The sequence below is a fragment of the Notechis scutatus genome, chromosome 2 (assembly GCF_049901735.1).
Source record: "Notechis scutatus isolate UNSWTSFEM ecotype Mainland chromosome 2, rNotScu1.2, whole genome shotgun sequence".
In the NCBI taxonomy this organism is placed as follows: Eukaryota; Metazoa; Chordata; class Lepidosauria; order Squamata; family Elapidae; genus Notechis; species Notechis scutatus.
This window is the reverse complement of record NC_142010.1, coordinates 239160465-239181669: the sequence shown is the minus strand read 5'-3', so window position 1 is coordinate 239181669 and position 21205 is coordinate 239160465. Positions and strand designations below refer to the sequence as shown.

At 36.9% G+C, this 21205-nt stretch overlaps 1 protein-coding gene and 1 pseudogene across 7 annotated transcripts in view; both read left to right on the top strand.

Annotated features, from left to right (window-relative positions):
• Positions 1-18062, top strand: part of KIF2A (kinesin family member 2A) — a 64768-nt gene extending 46706 nt beyond the window's left edge. For 4 of the 7 annotated variants that reach the window (XM_026670524.2, XM_087958378.1, XM_026670525.2 and 1 more), the window contains 11 exons: positions 2482-2572; positions 3213-3276; positions 5430-5521; positions 5688-5830; positions 6384-6588; positions 9287-9397; positions 9935-10002; positions 11615-11765; positions 13720-13821; positions 15290-15425; positions 17277-18062. In XM_026670524.2, the coding sequence (XP_026526309.1) occupies positions 2482-2572; positions 3213-3276; positions 5430-5521; positions 5688-5830; positions 6384-6588; positions 9287-9397; positions 9935-10002; positions 11615-11765; positions 13720-13821; positions 15290-15425; positions 17277-17362 (1249 nt within the window). In that variant the 3' untranslated portion in view covers positions 17363-18062. Of the gene's footprint in view, positions 1-2481; positions 2573-3212; positions 3277-5429; positions 5522-5687; positions 5831-6383; positions 6589-9286; positions 9398-9934; positions 10003-10933; positions 11048-11614; positions 11766-13719; positions 13822-15289; positions 15426-17276 lie in introns of all 7 variants that reach the window. The other 3 variants (XM_087958375.1, XM_026670528.2, XM_087958376.1) reach the window with 1 other exon arrangement.
• On the top strand, positions 2227-2344 carry LOC113413984 (U2 spliceosomal RNA; annotated as a pseudogene).
• Positions 18063-21205: the final 3143 nt, after the last annotated feature.

The window sequence follows — 21205 nt, the reverse complement described above, 5'->3', positions numbered from 1 at the left end:
CAATGACTTCTTTTTTTAAATTTTCACAATGAATGTTTTATTTTATGTAAGCTTCCTTGAATTCTGGGTCAGCAACTGGTAAAAAGAAAGCTAAAAATGTAAAAAAAAAATCAGTGGCATTGATTCCAAAGTAGGAAGGAAAGTTTTAACTAGTCATAACAGTGGTACCTCAATACTCGACTGCTTTGAAAGTTGTTGAATTTTGACATGAAAATTTTGTCCCGGTCCTCATGGTTTGTTTGGTACTCGAAGCGCAAGCTAAAACTTATCATCAGCTGCCTCGTGACTTACTGAAAAAATGTGAATTTATTCAGTGACCACAGAATTTCACACTTTCAATGACTTCTGAAAAGACAAGCAGTTCTCATTGGATACATTTTTAATGAAGATGACAAAGAGTGTGTCAGAGCCTGTGGTGCAAGTTGAAAAAGGCAGAAAAGAGAAAGAACACCTGAAGTGCAAGTGCCTGATGTTCTATTAGAGGCGGATTCTCCTTCCAAACAACATTCCATGTAACCTCTTCTCAGCACTCTCCTCCCACGAGCCCTGTAATGGCTTCCCTAGACATCAGCTTGAAGAGGAAGAGCCGACTCCGGGGATTTCAGAGGAGGGTGAGGGGGAGCATCAGAAAAATGCCAAGTTTTCTGTTCTCTCCCAGCGAGGAGTGAATGGGTCACAGGAAGAGAAGAGGCCAGGAACTTTGGAGGGATCATAAGGGGAATGACCACAGGAGTGACTGGCTAGAGAGGAGAGGGGAGAGATGCAGCTAAAGCAGGAGGGCTTGGAAACCCAGTCAGAAGTTCAGGATGGAGAAGGACCACAGCTGCAGTTGGTCATCAGGGATGAGGAGGAACTGCCTCCTCCACTGATCCTAGGATGCATAGGGTTGAATGGGGGGAGGAATAACAGAGGACAGTGAGGTTACTTGCGAGGTGGCAGCCTCATCCCTCCTAATGAGTTACACCGGGGCAGGCATATTTAGCCCAACATATGGAGCAACATGACATTGAAAACAACTGCCTATTTTCTCTGCTGGGCATGTTCTCCAACTCCATGACTCCAGTTTTCATGACTTCAGATCTGTGCTTCATGTGACTGGGTGTTTGGACTTTAAACCTGCTTCTCAGATTTTGGACTTGTACCTTGCCTTGGATTTATCACATGTGGATTTTGCCTCGATTTCGGACTGTGTATGTATTGGCTTGCGGACGTGCGCCTTTTCCTACAGACTTTATAACCCTGCGCCAGGTTGAGCTGGCTTGGATTTAGGAACGTTGCAGTGGGTGCAAGTGGAATTTGTCTTAACAAAGTCTTTAAAACTCCCATGGGTTTGCGTGTGTGGACCGGAACAGAACAATCCCATTAGGACATGGACTCTTCTCAGTACAGGGAAAGTGAAACTTATTTTATTCACTCGAAGTACAGTATTTATTAATGTTTAGGTTTATTTTTCATGCAAAATAACGATATATAACCCTAACTTTTTACTTATTACCTTAAAAATGTGCATTGTCTTTTTTTCGGGAATGCGTTAAATTTATTTACATTGTTCCTATGGGAAAAATTGGTTTGATACTCATCGGTTTTGGTACTTGTCGTACCTCCCTGAATCAATTAATACAATTAAACGAAAAGTATGGAATTAAAACTTCCATAGAAAAATTCCCTTCCTTAAAATAGAAAACTCAGAAGTATTTAATGTTTACTATCTCATTTCCATTGATTTAACTATTTTTGTTTATATATGTGATATGTGTTGTCTTGAGACACTTATTTTTATCTATGTTGAATACAAGCTTATCATTTAGTTCAGTTTGCTACCTTAAATCATTTACGCCACTTTTCTGCCCTGAATATCAAACCCTCTTATACATACCTTAATAAATCCTTTTTTTTTTTTTTTTGTATTTTAAGCTAATTTAAAATACATGTATAAATGGTAGAATATGAGCTTGGATTCAGTGGTTCTTCAGTTTTTCAAAAATAATTTCTTTCTTTTAACGGCTGAGTTCAGTCCATTTATATTAATTGTAAGCAGTTTTTTCTCTTCCATGGTTATATTTTGTAGTTAGGTTTAGCAGCTCTCATAGATCTTGGTTCACGTTGTACTTTGGCTTCCACCTTTCCACCTACTGCACCTTCTTCTTTTTCAATCGCCATTTGGCAGTCCTCTTGGAATTCAATTAGTGAGATTTCTTTTTCTGCCTCTTTTAATATGTAGTAGTCCTCAAATAGAGGACTTTTGGCTAAGATCAAGTGTAGTATCTGTTCTTATCAGTTTAATATCTGATATGTCCTCTATTTGAAAAATAATTTCTGATTATAGTAATTCCACTGACTCTCTTAAACTCAGCTGTTGAAATCTTGGATAAGAATGGAACAAGAATTATAAGTGTGGACTGATGTATTGTTGAATGGAATTTCACTACTTGTGAGTTAAATACTAAGTATAGTTGAATGTTATTTTCTTTTTTGCTGAAGGTTTACTGCAAGACCATTAGTGGAAACCATATTTGAAAGAGGAATGGCTACATGTTTTGCCTATGGACAAACAGGCAGCGGAAAAACCCATGTATGTTTTCCTGTTAATTTCAACATTCTTTGGGTGATTCTTATAGCATCTGGCAGTAGGTTCCCCAGCTGTGAATAATACCTTCTGTAGAGGGTGATCAGATGCTTAAGAGTTCTAATGTATTTTCAGGGAGTTCCATTCATATTATAATTCCTCTCTAGGATTGTTGACCTGAATCCTGAAATGGAGAGTCTCCCTTCTCCTGCTTTTGAGCTTTAAATTTCCTTGTTTTCCTTGGGGCCTCAGTGAAGAATTCTCTGGGGATCAGGTAACTCACCCCCCCCAACTCTTGTGTTGGGGTTGAGTTTTAGTGATGAGAGCAGGAATTGCTTTCAAAAGCAACTTCAGGTTAGGGAGGTTTTGCCCTAAGATCATACCAGTGTGGTAGAGATCCTTGCAGACAGAGAGATCTACTCAGACATTTAAGCATTCAGAGATGGGTTTCTATTAAACTAAAAACATCCACAGTTACCTTAAGTTTTATTTCATTGGGTGGTAGTTACCTTAAAGGGAACGTTAGCATCTTATTTTACATGGATCTGCTTAGTGAAAATGATAGTATAGTCATGCTTCTTTATAAATAAGGCTGTGAACTTACTTAATTGCCCCTCTAATGCTGCTCATTTTATTTTTTCCTTAGACTATGGGTGGTGACTTTTCAGGAAAGAACCAAGACTGTTCAAAAGGAATTTATGCACTTGCTGGTAAGAAATTTTAATATACTGTGATTATAATAAATCTGTGATTATAGTTGAAATTGCTGAAAACGTGCCATCAAAGTTGAAAACAAACACTAGTTTTGTAATGTGGATTACTTTGGGATGGACCTTGAAAAATGTGACCATTTGTGACCTATGGATATACCTGTCAATTTAAATGAATCACTAGGTATAAGGGTCACACGTTGATCTTGAATTTTAATCTTGAAAGCTAAGCATATGGGGATCTGGTTAATACTCAGATGGAAGATCACCATGTTTTATCAGAGCTCCATAGACTAAACTAGAAAGTTTAAAAAAAATCAGAAACAGATAAAACAAAATCACTTTTATGTTGTTTACCATGAAAGCTATATGGATTGCAGTGTTCATCCTTCTCTTTTTCCATCTCTCTATTTCATGCCCCTGTCCTTTAAAAATGCTTTATTTTGTACTACCTTGTTATGTTTTTCCCCCATTTTTCCTATTTCCCTAACTGTTGGGGGAAAATAAATAAAAGATTACAGGTAGTCTTCATGTAGTGACCCCAACATGATGTGCGTATGATTTAAATTCATCTTTCCTTTGCTTTACAGATCTGCAAAGGCCATAAATGCAGGGACTAGTCATAAAATTACTTTTTCGTCACCATTGTAACTGGACAGTTACTAACTAAGGCAGTTATTTAATGAGGACTACTGTACTGATACATTTTTAAACAAATAGAAGGCAATAACATTTTTGGGAAGAAAAATGGTGATTACAAGCAATGGTAGAGATACATTCAGTTGAGCTTAGCATACCCTAAACTGCTGCTTCAAACCTAAGTCATGGTTTGCGGAGCCAGAATTTTCTGGTTTTGCACAATATGTAAAATCAAAGCTGTGGTTTCCAAACCAGAATAGTTGATTCACAAAACATTGCTAAGCCAAATGCCAACAGACCACATTATACCCTAAAATGAGGTGTTAATGAAATCTATATAAAAGCATGTACACCTCCTAAACTGCTTTACATTTAAAGGAGCCTTTTAACTTAAAAATGGAAAATAAAAGTCTGTCTTCATTCAGGTAGGCCTAGAGAGATGCTTTAGTAACCTCTATAGTTGCAAAGTCACACTTTCTTATACTCCAGTTATAGTAATAATTACTATAAACACTCAATTACATAGATTCTGATTCAATGGATATCAGATGTTGCAGATTTCACCCAATAACGGACCTTTCTTGCTGAATCAATCCAGGCTATATTCATGCATCTTAGGTCATATTTTACATTCATTACATACAGTATTCACTACAGCTATGTCTTTGTAGACAGCAAGAGAGAGAAAAAGTTTTTCTGTCCTCTCCAATTCTGAAAATTGCTTTTGGATAGAGTTAGAGATCTGTCATGAGTTAAAGAGGTGGGAACATATTTTTTGCCAAATTTTTGTTAGCTTATAATCCTTAGGGTAAAACATGTTGTTGTTACTTGTTTTACATTGTAATTTGAAACTTTATTCCAAAATAAATGCTAATTGCTACATTCTTAATTTGGTTTTAGAATTCATGCACAGACAAATGGGGGAGGGGGCAAATGGATGTATAAATATGTACAGAACCCATGCTTATATTATGCTGTATGTTTGTGTGAAAAGTCATCCTTTTCATTTATTCTTCTGGAAGGAAAATAAACCAAATATGTAGTTCGTCTGATTTCCTAGCTTATGATACGTGAATCAAGAAAATTAAACTGTAGTTAATAGTTCAGAAATTCAGGATTTGTATTTGGACTTTTTAAAACAACTAAATTATTCCTGGTTTAAATTATAATTTCAGATACACATACAAAGCAAGTTGGGAATTGGGTCGGATGTCATTGATGTTACAGGCCTTCAAGCAATTCTGAAGGAAGAGGGATGGGAATTGGAATAGCGCAAGCCTGTTATTTATGTTCCATTCTGTTTGTGCCCTTAGCCTCAAAATACAGTTCCATACTACATGTGAACTCTGTATTTGTAGATACAGCATAATGAACACAGAAAGCGTTTTATAAATTCCAGCATTTTTTTTTAGCTGATCACTCAGTATAGATAATAAATATATCCATATGTGAACTGTTGTGTATTTCTGAAGTTTTTCCATTTCCCATTTCCTGTAATTGTAATCTATTTGCAGCTAGAGATGTCTTTTTAATGTTGAAGAAGCCAAACTATAAAAAACTGGAACTTCAAGTATATGCAACATTTTTTGAGATTTATAGTGGAAAGGTACGTGATATATTCCTAAAATATATAACTTCTGAATCTTTATCTTCTGTGTTTATGCTTCTCTGTTTTATATAAACAACTGTTTCAACCAAACTAAATTAATACTCCAGAAATTTCCTAGTTAACACACATATCTCTTCTCCCTTCCTCCTGCTCCCCCCATAAGGTTTTCGACTTACTGAACAGGAAGACCAAATTAAGAGTTTTAGAAGATGGTAAACAGCAAGTCCAGGTGGTGGGATTACAGGAGCGAGAGGTTAAATGTGTTGAAGATGTTCTAAAACTTATTGAGATAGGCAACAGTTGCAGGTATTCTTTTTTTTACCCCTCTTTCACATTATAAAGTTATCGTAGATAAGATTTAAAAAATTAAATAGTTTTTTTTAAAAAATGTATTTTCTTTGAATACAACCTAAATGAAGTTTCAAAATTGCGTATATTATAGAGAAAAGTTTTTGTTCCATACAATTTATAAATAGATTTTTCCTCTTTTTATAAGAAGCAGTTTTAATATATTCAAATTTCTGTTTTCAAATGTATTAAAAATTATTTTTAAACATTGTCCCATTTTATGTTCACATGTAAATATAGTTAAAATATTTTATGGGTTTTAGAGATATTGTAGAATTTGTGGTATAAATGGAAAACGTGCTAATAATGTGTCTCAATCAAAATTATAAGTGAAGAGGACAGCATAATTGTAATATATACCTTTCAAATGTTTCTTACTTCAATTATTGTTAGAATATGCCTTAATCTTTATCAGAAATTATAATCTTATCAGTGTAGAACACGCTAATCTTGTTAATAGTATTTAGTGACATTTCATTCTGTCTTTCCCACCCGCATCTCTATGTTAAAGAACATCAGGCCAAACATCAGCAAATGCACACTCCTCTCGAAGTCATGCAGTGTTTCAGATCATCCTCCGGAGGAAAGGGAAGCTACATGGTAAATTTTCCCTAATTGACTTGGCTGGAAATGAAAGAGGAGCTGATACTTCCAGTGCAGATAGGCAAACCCGACTAGAAGGTGCTGAAATTAACAAGAGCCTTTTAGCACTCAAGGTAAAAGAAATACTTGTCACTGAAGCTAAACTTGTTGGCTTTCTACATTATATCAAATGTAGAACTTTTCAAAAAGATTTGTTTACTACATTAATGGTTTAGTATAGATGATGGTCATTCCGTTTTGAATGCTTACATATAATAGCCACTATATATTGTACATGTCAACATAAGTATAAATAAGTACTGTGAATTAATTATATTTATATCACTTCAAGTTGTTACTTCATTGCTAAGAATAGATATAAAGTTGATCCTGGACCATCTTATACAAGTTTGATTAATTATGAAACTAATTTGGTTCCTTAATTTATAAAAAACATTGGAAAAATAGAACTTATCCATTGTTTGAAAAAAGGCTGAAAGCAAGAAAATGATGGACTATTAACCACTTGAGCTTTTATAGCAGTTGCTGGAATTAATTATTATTTTTTCTCTATAGAGAATATGTCAGTATGATTTAAAGTAGTATCACTGTAACGAATTATTCACAAAGATTTTAATATGTATCTGTATATTTTAATGAATTCCAGTTTTAGATTGAGTTTTGGTCATATGGGCCTGTTGTGACTATTACGTGGGAGGTTCACAAGTATAGTATTAGAAATTTTGAATAATATAATGGGTGATAAAATGTACACAAATAAAGTGAGGGATTCTTCTGCATTAAAGAATTAGCTATGTTAATTTGTTTCCAGTGGAGAGAAACAAATTTTAAGAAGGCAGGTAGAAAAGGCAGGCTATATTAATAAATATATTTAATATACTGAAATAATTGCTGAAAGTTGTATATAAAGTGATTTAGATCAGGGGTTTCCAACCTTTTGGACCTCAGGGATCACCAAACTCATAATTTTAAATCCCAGGGACCCCTAACCGGTTCTGTGGGTGTGGCCTAATTTGTGGGTATGGCTTGGTGGTCATGTGACTGGCTGGGCATGGCTTGTATGTAAATATTATAAATATTTATATAAATATTGATTTTTTTATTTAAAAAAAGAGCAACTTTTACCCAAAATCAGGTAAAACAGGCAGGCAGATTGAGTTGCTTACAGATTCACTCAGAGATCTATCAATCTGCCATTGGCTAGTTCAGTCTTGTCACATAAAATTTGCTAGCAAGCAAACTCACAAAATTAACTCACAACACACTATGTATGTAAATATTGAATTTTTTATTTAAAAAAGAACAACTTTTACCCAAAATCAGGCAAAGCAGGCAGGCAGATTGAGTTGCTCACAGATTCATTCAGAGATCTATCTTATCTGCCATTGGCTAGCTCAGTCTGTCACATAAACTTTGCTTGCAGTTAAACTCATAAAATTTGCTAGCAAGCAAACTCACAAAATTAACTCACAACATACCATGTATGTAAATATTGGTTTTTTTTTTTTTTAAAAGAGCAACTTTTACCCAAAATCAGGCAAAGCAGGCAGGCATATTGAGTTGCTCACAGAATCATTCAGTGATCTGTCTATCTGCCATCGGCTACCTGAGTCTGTCACAAAAAATTTGCTTGCCGTGAGTCTGCACTGAATAATAGAACCTTCAGTCTTAAGGGAGGTTTGGTTCTGCTTAAAAGAGCCGAAGATCTAAAGTTGGCGACCGCTGATCTAGATAACATGTTTAAACAATGTCATAAAAATCACTTTCTCAAGTGTCACACGAGAATATTTTTATATCTTTGCTAGCTCATTCATATAGTATATAGATTCTTGATTAAGCTTTTAGCAACAGTAGCTTGAGATGGTGATATTAGCTATTAGCAACAGTAAAATGTTTGCATACATTGAATATCCTTAAATTTAGCTATTGTTTTAGGTACTTTTAGTATATTGTAAAATCTTTTTCTTTATTTCCTGATAAAAGCCAGCTATTTAAAATAAATATTGTAATTGATTAGATTCAAGCCCATGTTTTCTATTGTCATTGAAGTTGGCTCAGGTTTGGCTGTCAGATTTAATTTGTATTTTATTTTTGAGGTTGTATATGAGGTTGTTGGCATTTTTGCAAAGCTAGAAAGGCTTGGTGGATAGGATAAGATATCTCTGTGTTGGTTGGATGGATGGATGGGAAGAAGAAAAAGAAAGAAAGATAAAGAAAGAGAGAGAGAGAGAGAGAGAGAGAGAGAAAGAAGAAAGAAAGAAAGAAAGAAAGAAAGAAAGAAAGAAAGAAAGAAAGAAAGAAAGAAAGAAAGAAAGAAAGGAAAACAGTGGTAGAGATTTCCTTTTTATTTCATTTGGTAAACATTTTATATAGCAAGAAATTAATCTTGAGGAAGTGTCAGCTTTCTTTAAAAAGATATTCTGTTTGCAGAACTGTTAACAGTGCAACAGCAAATGATATGTTAAGTCTTCTTCAATTTCTGATTCAGATGATTTTAGTACTGCAGGGTGGAGTGCCCTATTGGTCACAAGGTGCAGCGGCAATTATAAGTATATGCCCATGTCTCCATGTTAGACCAGAATCGAATGGAATTTCAGTCTTAACATTTGAATGTGAATTGTACACAATCTCAATTCTATCTTTAATGTACAGTATAATATTTTCTTAATTGAAAATGTACTGTAATATTTTAAGAAGAACATTAAGGGGAACACAGCTTGTCATTCATTATTTGTTTTCAAATTTGCAATTGTTTTAAAATAAATTTTGCATTGGTTCTGAGGAAAAAGCATAAACAACTTTATCTTACAGGAGTGCATCAGAGCCTTAGGCCGAAATAAACCTCATACTCCATTTAGAGCAAGTAAACTTACTCAGGTCTTAAGAGATTCATTCATTGGAGAAAACTCTCGCACCTGTATGGTAAGTTAGGCATGTTGCAGAGTGTTTTTCATTGCATGAAAGATAACTCTTGGGGATTGTATACAAATAAGTTATATATACCTGCTGGAACTCAGTAAGTTCCTGAATGGGAAGGATTTCTGTTCCTTAAACTAAAACATTGTTATTGTATGATTTATGCAGATGTTACTAGAATACCTTTTTCTTGGCAATTTTTCTGTTATCCTATACCAGTGGTATATTAATTTATTTTAAAAAATCACTTGTTGCAAGATAATACAAATTTCTCACGTTTTTAGAAAATGTAACTTTCAATCCTTTTAACCACATCTCCCATTGCTTCTTCTGTAAACAAAATTCTTAGCCTGTTTTATCATGCATTCTTTAACTTTTTCTTCTGTTTCAAATTTCAGTAAAGCTTATATTATACATTTTAGCCACCACATGTTCCTCAAAACAAAATATTCTTTTTTTTAAAAAAAAATAATTCCAATCAATTGAAGTGTATACAGTTGTTATCTTTCAAGAAAATAATTCTGGCATTTTCCCCCCTCTCAGATTGCTACTATTTCTCCAGGAATGGCATCTTGTGAAAACACTCTAAATACATTAAGATATGCAAATAGGTAAGAGGAGTATTTGTTTAAAATAATTACATAAAACCTTAATTTTGGCACTTTGCTAGCAGTATTGTTACACATATATAAATCTATGTAGTTAGAAAATTCAAATTTAACATGGAAATTAAAATAAAAGTACAGATAAATTATGAAAAAAGTTCGTTTTCAAAAGAGAAGTTTAAGATTCAATCACTTTGTGTACCTTACTAAGGTGCTCAGTGTATGCTGGACTATTGAACTCTTTAAATTGAGGTTTGACTGTCAATTAATGTTTAGGTTGTTCAGATGGCAACTGCTCAGGGCTCACAAACTAAGCAGAGAGTATCTAGTTGGAAGAGAACTGCCAAGGAATATCAGTCCTATGGACAGGTTAGGAAGGTTCAGGAAGAAGGTGATACAAAAGCTATTGCCAAGAAAGCTACATGGACATATGTGTGAGGTCACCAGGACTGAAGTCTGACTGAAAAGAGACTTGACTTAACGTTTAATATATAAATTCTAGTTTTCAATGAACTATGTTCCAAGCATGTGTAGTTAGATAACACTGGTGGACATCTATGAATTGCATTGAATTCATTCTTTGTAATGTGTCATTATGCCCATGTTACCTAAACCAGCAATAGAGACAATGAAACATGCTACTTTGTTTTGGTTGATGAAGTTATACAAATGAATTTATATTCAGAGGTGTACTTATAGGCCATTACTGGGGAGGAGGTATGGTCTTTATTAGGTTCCAGACATTAACCTTTAAAATGTTCAAGTCTCCACCCATTGACTTCAATTTCCTATTAAATTTTTCTCTCTCCAAGAGGTTTACCAGAAGGTTAAGTTTAAATAGATTGTGAAGAGTTTTTTGTGCAGTTGCAAACATGATTTTCATTGCTTTTACAAGAACACTTTCTTTTAATTTCTCTGCTGTATCTTGCTGCTGTAGAGTAAAGGAATTTGGAATTAGTCCTTCGGACATTCCCTTCTCACAGGGTAGTGGCAGTCGCTCTGATCTCTCTCCTTCCTATGAGTATGACGACTTTTCTCCTTCAATTACCAGGTCTACTTCATTCTTTACATGGAATGTTAATTTTAGTGGTTTATTTTTCTATTCTGATGTGTAATTTTACAGACATACTTATACTTATTTTCTCCTCGAATCATTTTTTTTTTTTTTGGTTTTCATTCAGTTTGACAGATGGTAAAACTGCATGGCCTGCAAATCATCTTCCAAATTAGCATTTACCTGTTCCAAACATTTCATACCAAAGTTTTTTGTTTACCTCAATGTGTAAGAGGTGGTGATGTCACCTTTTTGTACTAGTAGTTCCTCATCTGAGTAATAGATGTACAATACTGATTCATTTTATATGTGGATATTTTGTGTGTATAGGTGTGTGGGAGAGAGGTGCGAAACAACTATATAATTCAAAGTTGTGCTTGACTGCAATTTTTTAATTTTGTAATTAATATATTGTGATTGACTCCTACTATTATAGACATACATGCTCATGAAGTTGACATCACCACCATTTATATAAATTGCTGTGATTCATGAAATGATTTTCTCCCTGCTTAAATTCAGATTATATTAATTTTAAAATGAACATCTATCTTAAAAATGTAGAGTCAAGGAACTAACAGTTGATCCCAGTGCTGCTGGTGACGTCCGTCCTATCATGCATCACGCTCCAAATCAGATTGATGACTTGGATGCACAGTGGGGTGTTGGGAGCTCACCTCAGAGAGATGATCTTAAACTACTTTGTGAACAAAATGTGAGTAACTCAGATATCACAGTTCTGGAAATGCAAATTTTAGTTTAGTTTTGATCAAGTTATCTAAACATTAAATTATATTATTTTGTATACATTCTTCCTAATCAAGCTCATTTGAGTTTTTTTACATACATGTAAAATACATCCAAAGTTTGTCCAGTTGTTAGGATTCAGCCTCCAGACACCTTTGCCTGGATGACTTGAGAGTCTTCATTGACACTCAAAGTCCTAAGTGTCTTTGATTAGACTATTTGGGGTAAAAAAACAACAACCCTATGTTGTTAAATTTGATTTTGTTCATCAATGTATATAAAACAAACATTTGAGTTGGTAAACAAAAGAACACAGGAGCAGCATTCTAGAATCTGCTATTTTGATTATTTTTGTTCAGCCATTCACTCTAACATGGAAGTATTGATGGAGCCAGCATAAAAAAAATAATCTATTCTTCAGGTAGGAATGTATGAGCAAATGAACCTGGAAGGAAATCTCCCTTGAGTTTTGAGTCCTGTTTTTTAGAGAAGAGCATTGTTGCCAGATTCATGATGTAAAGTTAGTGAAAGAAGAAAACAGTACAAGATAATAATGATCAGCTGGATCCTGCAGAATTCCAGTGATAGGAAAGAAGGAACTTCCTCTCACCATATTTTATAGCTTACTAATCAGGGAGTGGGTGAGAATCTCCAACACCAACACAATCTCCTCTCACATGACAATTTCATTGCTAATGAAGCAATTGTTGTTGTTTCTCATTGTTTCTTTAGAATATTCTTTTTCACAATCCTTTTTTTTTTTTTTTTTACAATTAAAGTATTTCAAAAAATTGGACTGGATTTCTTGTTGTGGAATGCAGAGACCCAGAAAAAATGGAAAGAAATTGAAACTTTATCAGAGTGGACTTTTTCCTCCAAAAATTCAAAACAAATGGTTATAAAGTATTACTCTTTTAAAAATGATAATTGAGTTGTGAAATAAATTGATCTCCACGTGGAAATCATAGATCAATTTAAGAACTAAGCCAACAAGGGAAAGAATGGAAAAAATTTGCTTCAGTCAAACAAATCTTCCTTTTCACAAGCCCATGAAACTGATCAAATGATCAAATAAGATATTGAGAGAAAAGCTGATAGAGGTAGAAGTTTTAAATTCAGGAAATGAAGTTGATTGGACAGTTTTTCATATTGCAAAATATATGTTCTTAGTCTTCCTTTATATTCCTTTCAGAAAACGTCTGCTTTTTGATACAATAAAGAATATTTAGACATATTGGTTTTAGTTCAAAGGTGATTATTTACTGTTTCCAATTTCTATGTCTCAACCGGGGTCCGCCGGGCCCCGGGCCGGGCGGGGCGGGGACCATTTAGGCCGGGCGCCGTGGGTGGGCGCCTCTTTGTGGTGCGTTGGGGTAGTAAAGCCTTTCACCAAAGCGGTCACCGGGGAGGGGGGGGGGCGCGCTCTAAACAGACTAAAATGAAGGCAAATTCCTTAAGAGTCAGCTATTCATAGCTCCTGTTTAAAACAGTGTTTTAAAAATCTTTCAAGCAATACTTTTACAAATATTAACTAAAACATCACTTTTTAATGATATAGATCAATTATACCTTTATAAACCAGTCAAGCTGTACATAAGGTATTTAATTACATTGAGACTTACATCTCAAATCTTGCCTCAGAAAAATCCATTTAAGTTTATAGTATTTGATTGACACTGGATATATTAAAGGAAGTGCAAAATTACTGCAGTTACTCCTTGATGTTTATTCTATATGTTGGTTATCTGTACCACCAAGCAATGGTTGACAAATTATTACATGATAGGTTTATTATTATATAACTCCAGGTTGATAAAAGGGTAAGTATATTTCAAAATATACTCAGCCATTTCTTTCTTCAAAATGTTGTTTCCTTTGCTTTCCATTTTGAAACTCATTACAGTGGCGTTTATTTCTTAAAGGAGGAAGAAGTTTCACCACAGTTATTCACTTTTCATGAAGCAGTGTCACAGATGGTGGAAATGGAAGAGCAAGTAGTAGAAGACCACAGAGCTGTCTTCCAGGTAAAATTTATATGGGAGATTGCACAATATAAAATAAGAATCTCATGCACTAACTTTGTGCAAAGATGAGAAGTATGATAGTGGAACTGAATTGCCTTATGGTTGGTGTAGTAGAGTGCATGTCCCTGCCAATTTGGTGAGAAGGAAGTGGTTGGAATGGGATGTATGTCTGGTTTGGGATACTGTCTGAGATAATTGAGTGCTTAATACAGTAGCACCCCAAAAATCCAGTGGGATTGCTTTCTAAATAAACAATTTCACCATCCTAGAATGTCAGTTATTGTTGAAGTGATGGAACTTTTAGAAATAACTAATGAAAGAGCATATGGATGTAAAATTCATTGGCATGGTTGTCTCCTCAACAATGTTAAAATGTATTTTGAAGTCTCACCTGAAATATTTGAAAACTAGATCTGAACTATAAACATTTTTTCTTTTTACATTTGTATGCAGTTTCAAACTGGTTTTTATCATAGTTGTTTGCAAAGCAAGAATTGTTTGATTTGCCGGTTCTTGTTTAAATAACTGTGAAACGTATTGCATATTTTTAAATGGGCAAACTATTTTCAGTATTTGGTAATTGCAAAGAAAGTTGGCAGTAGGATTATTTCTTTATCCAAGTTAGACTTAGATACTTGATTTGGCTTTTTCAAACAGTTATGAAGTTTTTGTGACGTAAGGGGAAGCTTGGCATAAGGGGATTATAGATTTAAAAATTACTATATAGAATTTTTTTGGTTTTAATTTGAGATATATGAACCAATTAAAGTATATGTAGTCCTCAACTTATAGCAGTTTGTTTAGTGATTAGAGTTATAACAGCACTGAAAAATGTGACTTATGACAGTTTTTCACACTTACGACTGTTACAGTATCCCCATGTCACTTGATCAAAATTCAGGTGCTTGGCAACTGACTCATATTTATGACCGCTGCAATGTACTGAGATTATGTGATCACCTTTGCGACCTGACAAGCAAAATCAATGGGGAGACCAGATTCACTTAACAACCATTTCACTAACTTAACTGTAATGATTCACTTAACAACTGTGGCAAGAAATGATGAAAAATGGGGCAAAACTCACTTAACAAATGTCCACTTAGCTACAAAAATGTCCGTCTCTATTATGGTCATAAGTTGAGGATTATTTTAGATGGAATTACATCATTTTTCTTTATTACTTTTTATGAGCTTAATATCACAAAGCTAATATTATTTTTGGCCATTTCTTCTGTTGTTTAAGAATATATGTTTTTAAAAAGAATACTGGAACCTTAAAACTCATTTTTGAGATGATTAGTTTAATATCATTTAAATTGATTTAAAATTCTCTGAGAATTTTAATTATCTTCTTCAAAACAAATCTGGTAATTTAAGAGAGATGATAATCGATTTCAGTTTATAACTGATAATTCTTTTCCTTGATTCAATTATTGTGTTTCTCTCTTTTCTTTGATGCTTTTAGGAATCAATTAGATGGTTAGAAGATGAAAAAGCACTCCTGGAAATGACAGAAGAAGTAGACTATGATGTAGATTCATATGCTACACAACTTGAAGCAATTCTAGAACAAAAAATTTACATTTTTACGGAACTTCGAGGTAGAGGCTTTTATCTTTTTTGGAATGCTTTTTGTGTATATGAGAATATTACTAGATTAACAGCTACATTGCTGTTAATTACATTGTTTTAGAATTTAGGTAGTAATTGTGAAAAGACTCCTTCCTTTTTCTCAGCAGAACAAAAATTAGGAAAATTTTATTAGGATCAATAGATCAATAAACATACATGTAAATGGAATTCTAGATAGTACACAAGGTTTTTTTCAGTTGAAATAGTATAATATCTCATTTTGGTTATTGAAGATTAGAGGATAACATACAAACACATACCATGTTAGTGGTACATAGTACCAATTTTTATCTGTCTCAATATATGCCAAATTTATTATTACAATTTCAGTGAATTCATATTTGTTCCTGTTTCACTTTTTTTTCAAACAATACAACTATTGAAAGTAATGCAAACTTTCTCATGAAATTCTTCAAGGAAAACATAAAATGCCTGTCAAGCTACAGACACTTGAATGTTATTATTCTGAAAAGTCTTCTGCAAATTTCTGTACTTGGCAGGTATACAGTGAGAAATAGGCCACTTAGAGGTAAAGCCAACATTGTGAGCTTAGAAATAATCAGAATGTTACATGATCTTGTAGCAGAGTGGCTGACCTTGAAAGATGGAAGGTTGGCAGTCTCACATCACCTCTCTCAGAAGTCTTTTTGGGGAGGGGGGCTGCCCCCACCTTCAGTCCCACTCATCTTCAAGAGGCACTTCACCTAGCATCCTCAACCCTAGTTTGTGAAACGCCCCTCACAATCTTTCTGACAATTAAAAGATTAAACATATTTTCTATAATGTAATTTCCTGACTGTGTTGCTTAGAAATATGTGGTTAAAGGTTTCAGCCCTTCCTCCCTAGGTCAATCTTTACTAGAAATAAGCAAAAGCAAACTTTATTTAAAAATAAAGGAAAAAAAGATGTCTGAAATAAGGCAAACTATAAAAGGACACTGGTCTGTGAGAAACAGGCCTGCCCCACTTCAAAGCATAAATAAGTTATGCTTTATAATGCAAGATTCTGCTGAAATGGCATAACTTCATGAATACATTTGTCTTAATTTGTTCAGAAAAAAAAAGACTTTTGTGCAGGGCAACAATACAAAGATTAACATTGCCAAACATTCCTTGTTAAATGTTTTTACCTACTTTTCTGTGGATAGCAGTTTTCCTGATTTCTGAACTTTAAGCTTCCTGGATATTATAGTAGGTTAATTCTGAGGTTGCTGGAGAGATTCAAAGAACTCCAGCACTCCTCTCAACTTCTCTGTTCAGCTTCTCCCTTTTATTCCCCCAGTTCCATCTTTGAAGCTTCCCTTTTACTTTAAAACAGACTCAAACTTTCTGTATCAAAAAGGGAGAAGCTGGGATATCTCTCTGTAACTTGTAGCCTGCCACATGTATAGACAACATAGGAGGGTAGTAATCCTAACACATCTTAACAGTTGTGGAAAACTGATCCACTATCATTTACAGCAAGCCGTAGGTTCCTACAATTCTCGTTCATCTTGTGTTTCATGTAGAAGACTTTGCTTCCATTTATATTACTTCCAACTATACTATATGAAGAAGGTATGTTTAGGTACCCTTTTGGAGTTGCATGTAAGCTATGGTTTGATTTATTTAGAACGGGAGCAGAAGCTTTCAGTTTTCTCTTTGTGGCCATCCTGGTGGAGGAATAGAGAGGAGGTGAGTCTAGGGGTCCCAGCAGCCTTCAGGTTCTCCTTTAAGCTAGTTTAAAGATTATATCCAAATGAAGCTGTTGCCGCATGAATTGGGCATGGGAAACCCATTGAAATTATTTTATAGAACTTTCCCTTTTTTGTTACTTTTTAGATAAAGTGAAGTCCTTTCGCACAGCACTACAAGAAGAAGAACAGGCTAGTAAACAAATCAATCCGAAGAGACCACGTGCCCTTTGAGGCAAACTTCTGCTGCTAAAAGATGCCTGAATCTTCATTGCTATACCACGCAGCTGGTTGGAAATGAAGTAGTAAGAAGTCTCATCTACTTGAAAGATCTAAAACTTTTGAAGTGTCTGTAGAAATGTTCCATTTCTTCCTCCCCCAGCCAACATTTCAGTTGTGTGGAACGCTCCTTAATGTCTGGAAAATGCCTCTAGACCAGATAGCACAACCAGGCAGGTTTGGGAGCTGGGAAGCACTTTTGTTTCAAATGTTTTAACGTACTCAAAATTGTGAATCTTTTTATGTTTTGGAAATCTTTGCCAATTTTTTTTTAAATAATGAAGTACAATGGTGGACTTGTAAAAACTTCACAGAATTTTGTTTCATTTAGTCAAATTGTTGCAAAGAACAGCTGTGCAGTTTTGTATTTGTATGCATGCCCACCTCATCAGTGATTGTATATACCTCTTCTTCTAAACAGCTGTGCTTACCTCTACGTGTTTTGTGCCTTGATCAAGGCAACCTGATCTTAAATGTCCTCTCTAAAGCACAGCCTTAATAAATGCCACTCTTTATTTGTCAATGTAAATTACTTTTACTATTTGTACATTTTAATGTGTGTTGTTTTGTTTTTCTTTTTGTGACTAGTTCTTCATTTCATAGTTATGTGCCATATCATTGATCTGGAATTAAAAACTGTCAGTGTGGATTGACAGTGAGCCATTTCATTTTTTTTTCTCTGTATAAATCGGGAATCATGGTTTCTTTCAATGCCATAAAGAGTGAATCTAACATCTTCTTTGTAAAGAACAAAGCTATAAATTAGTGAATATGTAATAAAATGGTTCTGGATTATGAAGGAGAGTTATATCTAGAGTAGTGAAGATTTACAATATGTGTCCTAGAGGGTTGTCCAAGTAAAAATGCAACCTGATCTCTACATAAGAATAGAAGAGGTATCCAAAAATAGGATATCAAAATAACCCTTTCTCTTCCTATTAAAATTGGCTTTTTGATGCATGACAGTTTACATGTGCATTAATTGTAGTTTGCAAGTAGTTAGTACTGTTGCTTTAAAAGAAAGTAGCTAATATGTATCTTCCAGTTGTACAGTGCCATCACTTAAAAAAGTGGAGTGAATTAGTATCTTTTGAGGATTGGCACAATATATACTCCACATGCTGAAAAATATTCCATGAAGCCTAAAGCCTTCATAAATGGCACTGTGTGTCCAGCACTTTTAAGGTGGTGGCACTAATTTTTTCCAAATTGCTGTCTAAAAGAATTGCCTTTTTATGTCTTTTCTTTAAAGTCAGATTTGTTCAGGACTCTCTAGGAGTTAGCTCTGTTCCCAAGATATATTCCAGGCACTCACTTCAGCAACAAACATTACTTGAAACTGTTTCATGTTTTGTTTCTGGAACATAATCCATCTGTGCTGTGGCTGAGGGAAATACAGGGAAAGCAATGACAAGAGAGTGTAAATAAGCCAATGTTTTCAGTATTTAAGATAATTCCCATAAGAAGGTAGGCTGTGGAAATCCCTTGCCATTATCTTGATGACAAAGCACCTGTAAACATGAAACTGAAATAGCAATGTAGATTTTACACAATTGTGTTTAATAAATTTAATTATGAAATATAAATTAGAAATGAGAATTTTGCTTCTATAAAAGAACTGTAAGTCTCAGACTGAGAATTGGTACACCTTTTTTCTAATAAGAATTGGCCGTTTGCTGAGTGAAATATTATGTTTGCTTGACAAAGCTATCGACATTGGTGGAAATATAGTTATAGACCAATTAACAACCCATGTTCTATTTTTGACATAGAATTTATTCTATGGTAGAGAATAAGGAATATTTGAACTAATTTTGGCTGAAGTATACATCAAGCAGGAAGGTAAAGCTGATATACCGTATATACTCGAGTATAAGTCGACCCGAATATAAGCCGAGGCACCTAATTTTACACAAAAAAACTGGGAAAATTTATTGACTCGAGTATAAGCTGAGGGTGGGAAATGCAGCAGCTACTGGTAAATTTCAAAAATAAAAATAATTAATTTGGGAAACGATCTCACTATCATGAAAGGTTTAATTGATTCACTAACCCAAAAGAAGAAGATGATGATGACAGCGGGAGGCAGGAGTCACTCTCTTCCCCTCCCTCGGTGGCCCCCTGAGTCAGGAGTCGCTAGCGCCGGCGCGGCCCCAGTCCCGTGTCGCCTCGGGAAGGGAAAGGCAAAAAGGAAGAGCTGCGGCAGCGCTTTGCAACAGCAGCAGCGGCACCGGAGGCTCAGGCTCAGCGGCTCCTGGTTTTGCCCCACCCTTCCCAAGGCAACGGGGACCGGAGCCGCACTGGCGGCAGCAACTCCCGACAGCCCCAGCCGGACACCTGAGCGGAGATGTAGGGAGAAGGCAAAAGCGACGGAAGATCCTTCAGGGGAAACTGAGGGGGAGACTCACCCTTGGTCCAGATGAGCCCCCTTCCCCGCCCCTAAGGAAGCACAGACAGCCAGCAAGGGCAGGCAAGCCCCGCTTCACAGACTCCGTCCGTCCTCACTCCCACCCACCCAAAGCCACAAAGTCCCCCAATCGCGCAGCCCAGAATCGCCCTCCCCTCGGGGCAGCAATGATGCCCGGTTTTTCCCGAGACAAGAAGCTCCACCGTGCAATGAAAGCGCCCTGGCTCTAGGCTCGCGGGCTCAGAAAACAACGCGAGCCGAGGTGGCTTCGGCTCCGCTCGGCTTCTCCAACATCTGGCACCACCCTGTTCTATGTGCCGGGCCCGGCAAGTCCGAGCAGCCAGCGCGTGGAGCAGGACGGCGCCGGAGATCGTTGGCTGCCTCTTTCGCAGCACGGGAGGCCTCCCCGGCTGGCCAGCTGCTCTCCTCCTTCTCTGCCTGGGAGGCTTCTTGTACTGCAAAAGAGGCAGCTAATGATCCCCGGCTCCGCTCGGCTTCTCCAACATCCGGCACCGCCCTGTTCTATGTGCCGGGCCTGGCAAGTCTGAGCAGCCAGTGCGTGGAGCAGGACGGCGCCGGAGATCGTTGGCTGCCTCTTTCGCAGCATGGGAGGCCTCCCCGGCTGGCCAGCTGCTCTCCTCCTCCTCTGCCTGGGAGGCTTCTTGTGCTGCAAAAGAGGCGGCTAATGATCCCGGCTCCGCTCGGCTTCTCCAACATCCGGCACCGCCCTGTTCTATGTGCCGGGCCCGGCAAGTCCGAGCAGCCAGCGCGTGGAGCAGGACGGTGCCGGAGACTGTTGGCTGCCTCTTTCGCAGCACGGGAGGCCTCCCGGCTGGCCAGCTGCTCTCCTTCTCTGCCTGTTTGTTCTGTGTGACCGAGGAGGAGGAGACCGGCCGGCTGGTTGGGGAGGCTTTCTGCGCCGAGGAGGCGGCTGCTGGTGTCGGCTTTGCTCCGCTTCTCCGATGGTCTGGCACGGCCCTGTTCTTTACTTGGGCAGCCGGGCACCCGTGGCGCCCACGGCGCCACAGGCAGTTCAGCCTGGGCTCCGCTCAGGTGTCCGGCTGGGGCTGTCGGGAGTTGCTGCCGCCGGTGCAGCCCCAGTCCGCGTCGCCTCGGGAAGGAAAAGGCAAGCGCACCGGCGGCAGCAACTCCCGACAGCCCCAGCCGGACACCTGGCGGAGCCCAGGCTGAACTGCCTGTTGCCGCCCGTGGGCGCCTGGTGGGCGCCCGGCTGCCCAAGTAAAGAACAGGGCCGCGCCGACCATCGGAGAAGCGGAGCAAAGCCGGACACCAGCAGCCGCCCTCGGCAGAAAGCCCTCAAACAAGCCGGCGCCGGCTCCCTCCTCCTCGGTCACATGCAGAACAAACAGGCAGAGAAGGAGAGAGCAGCT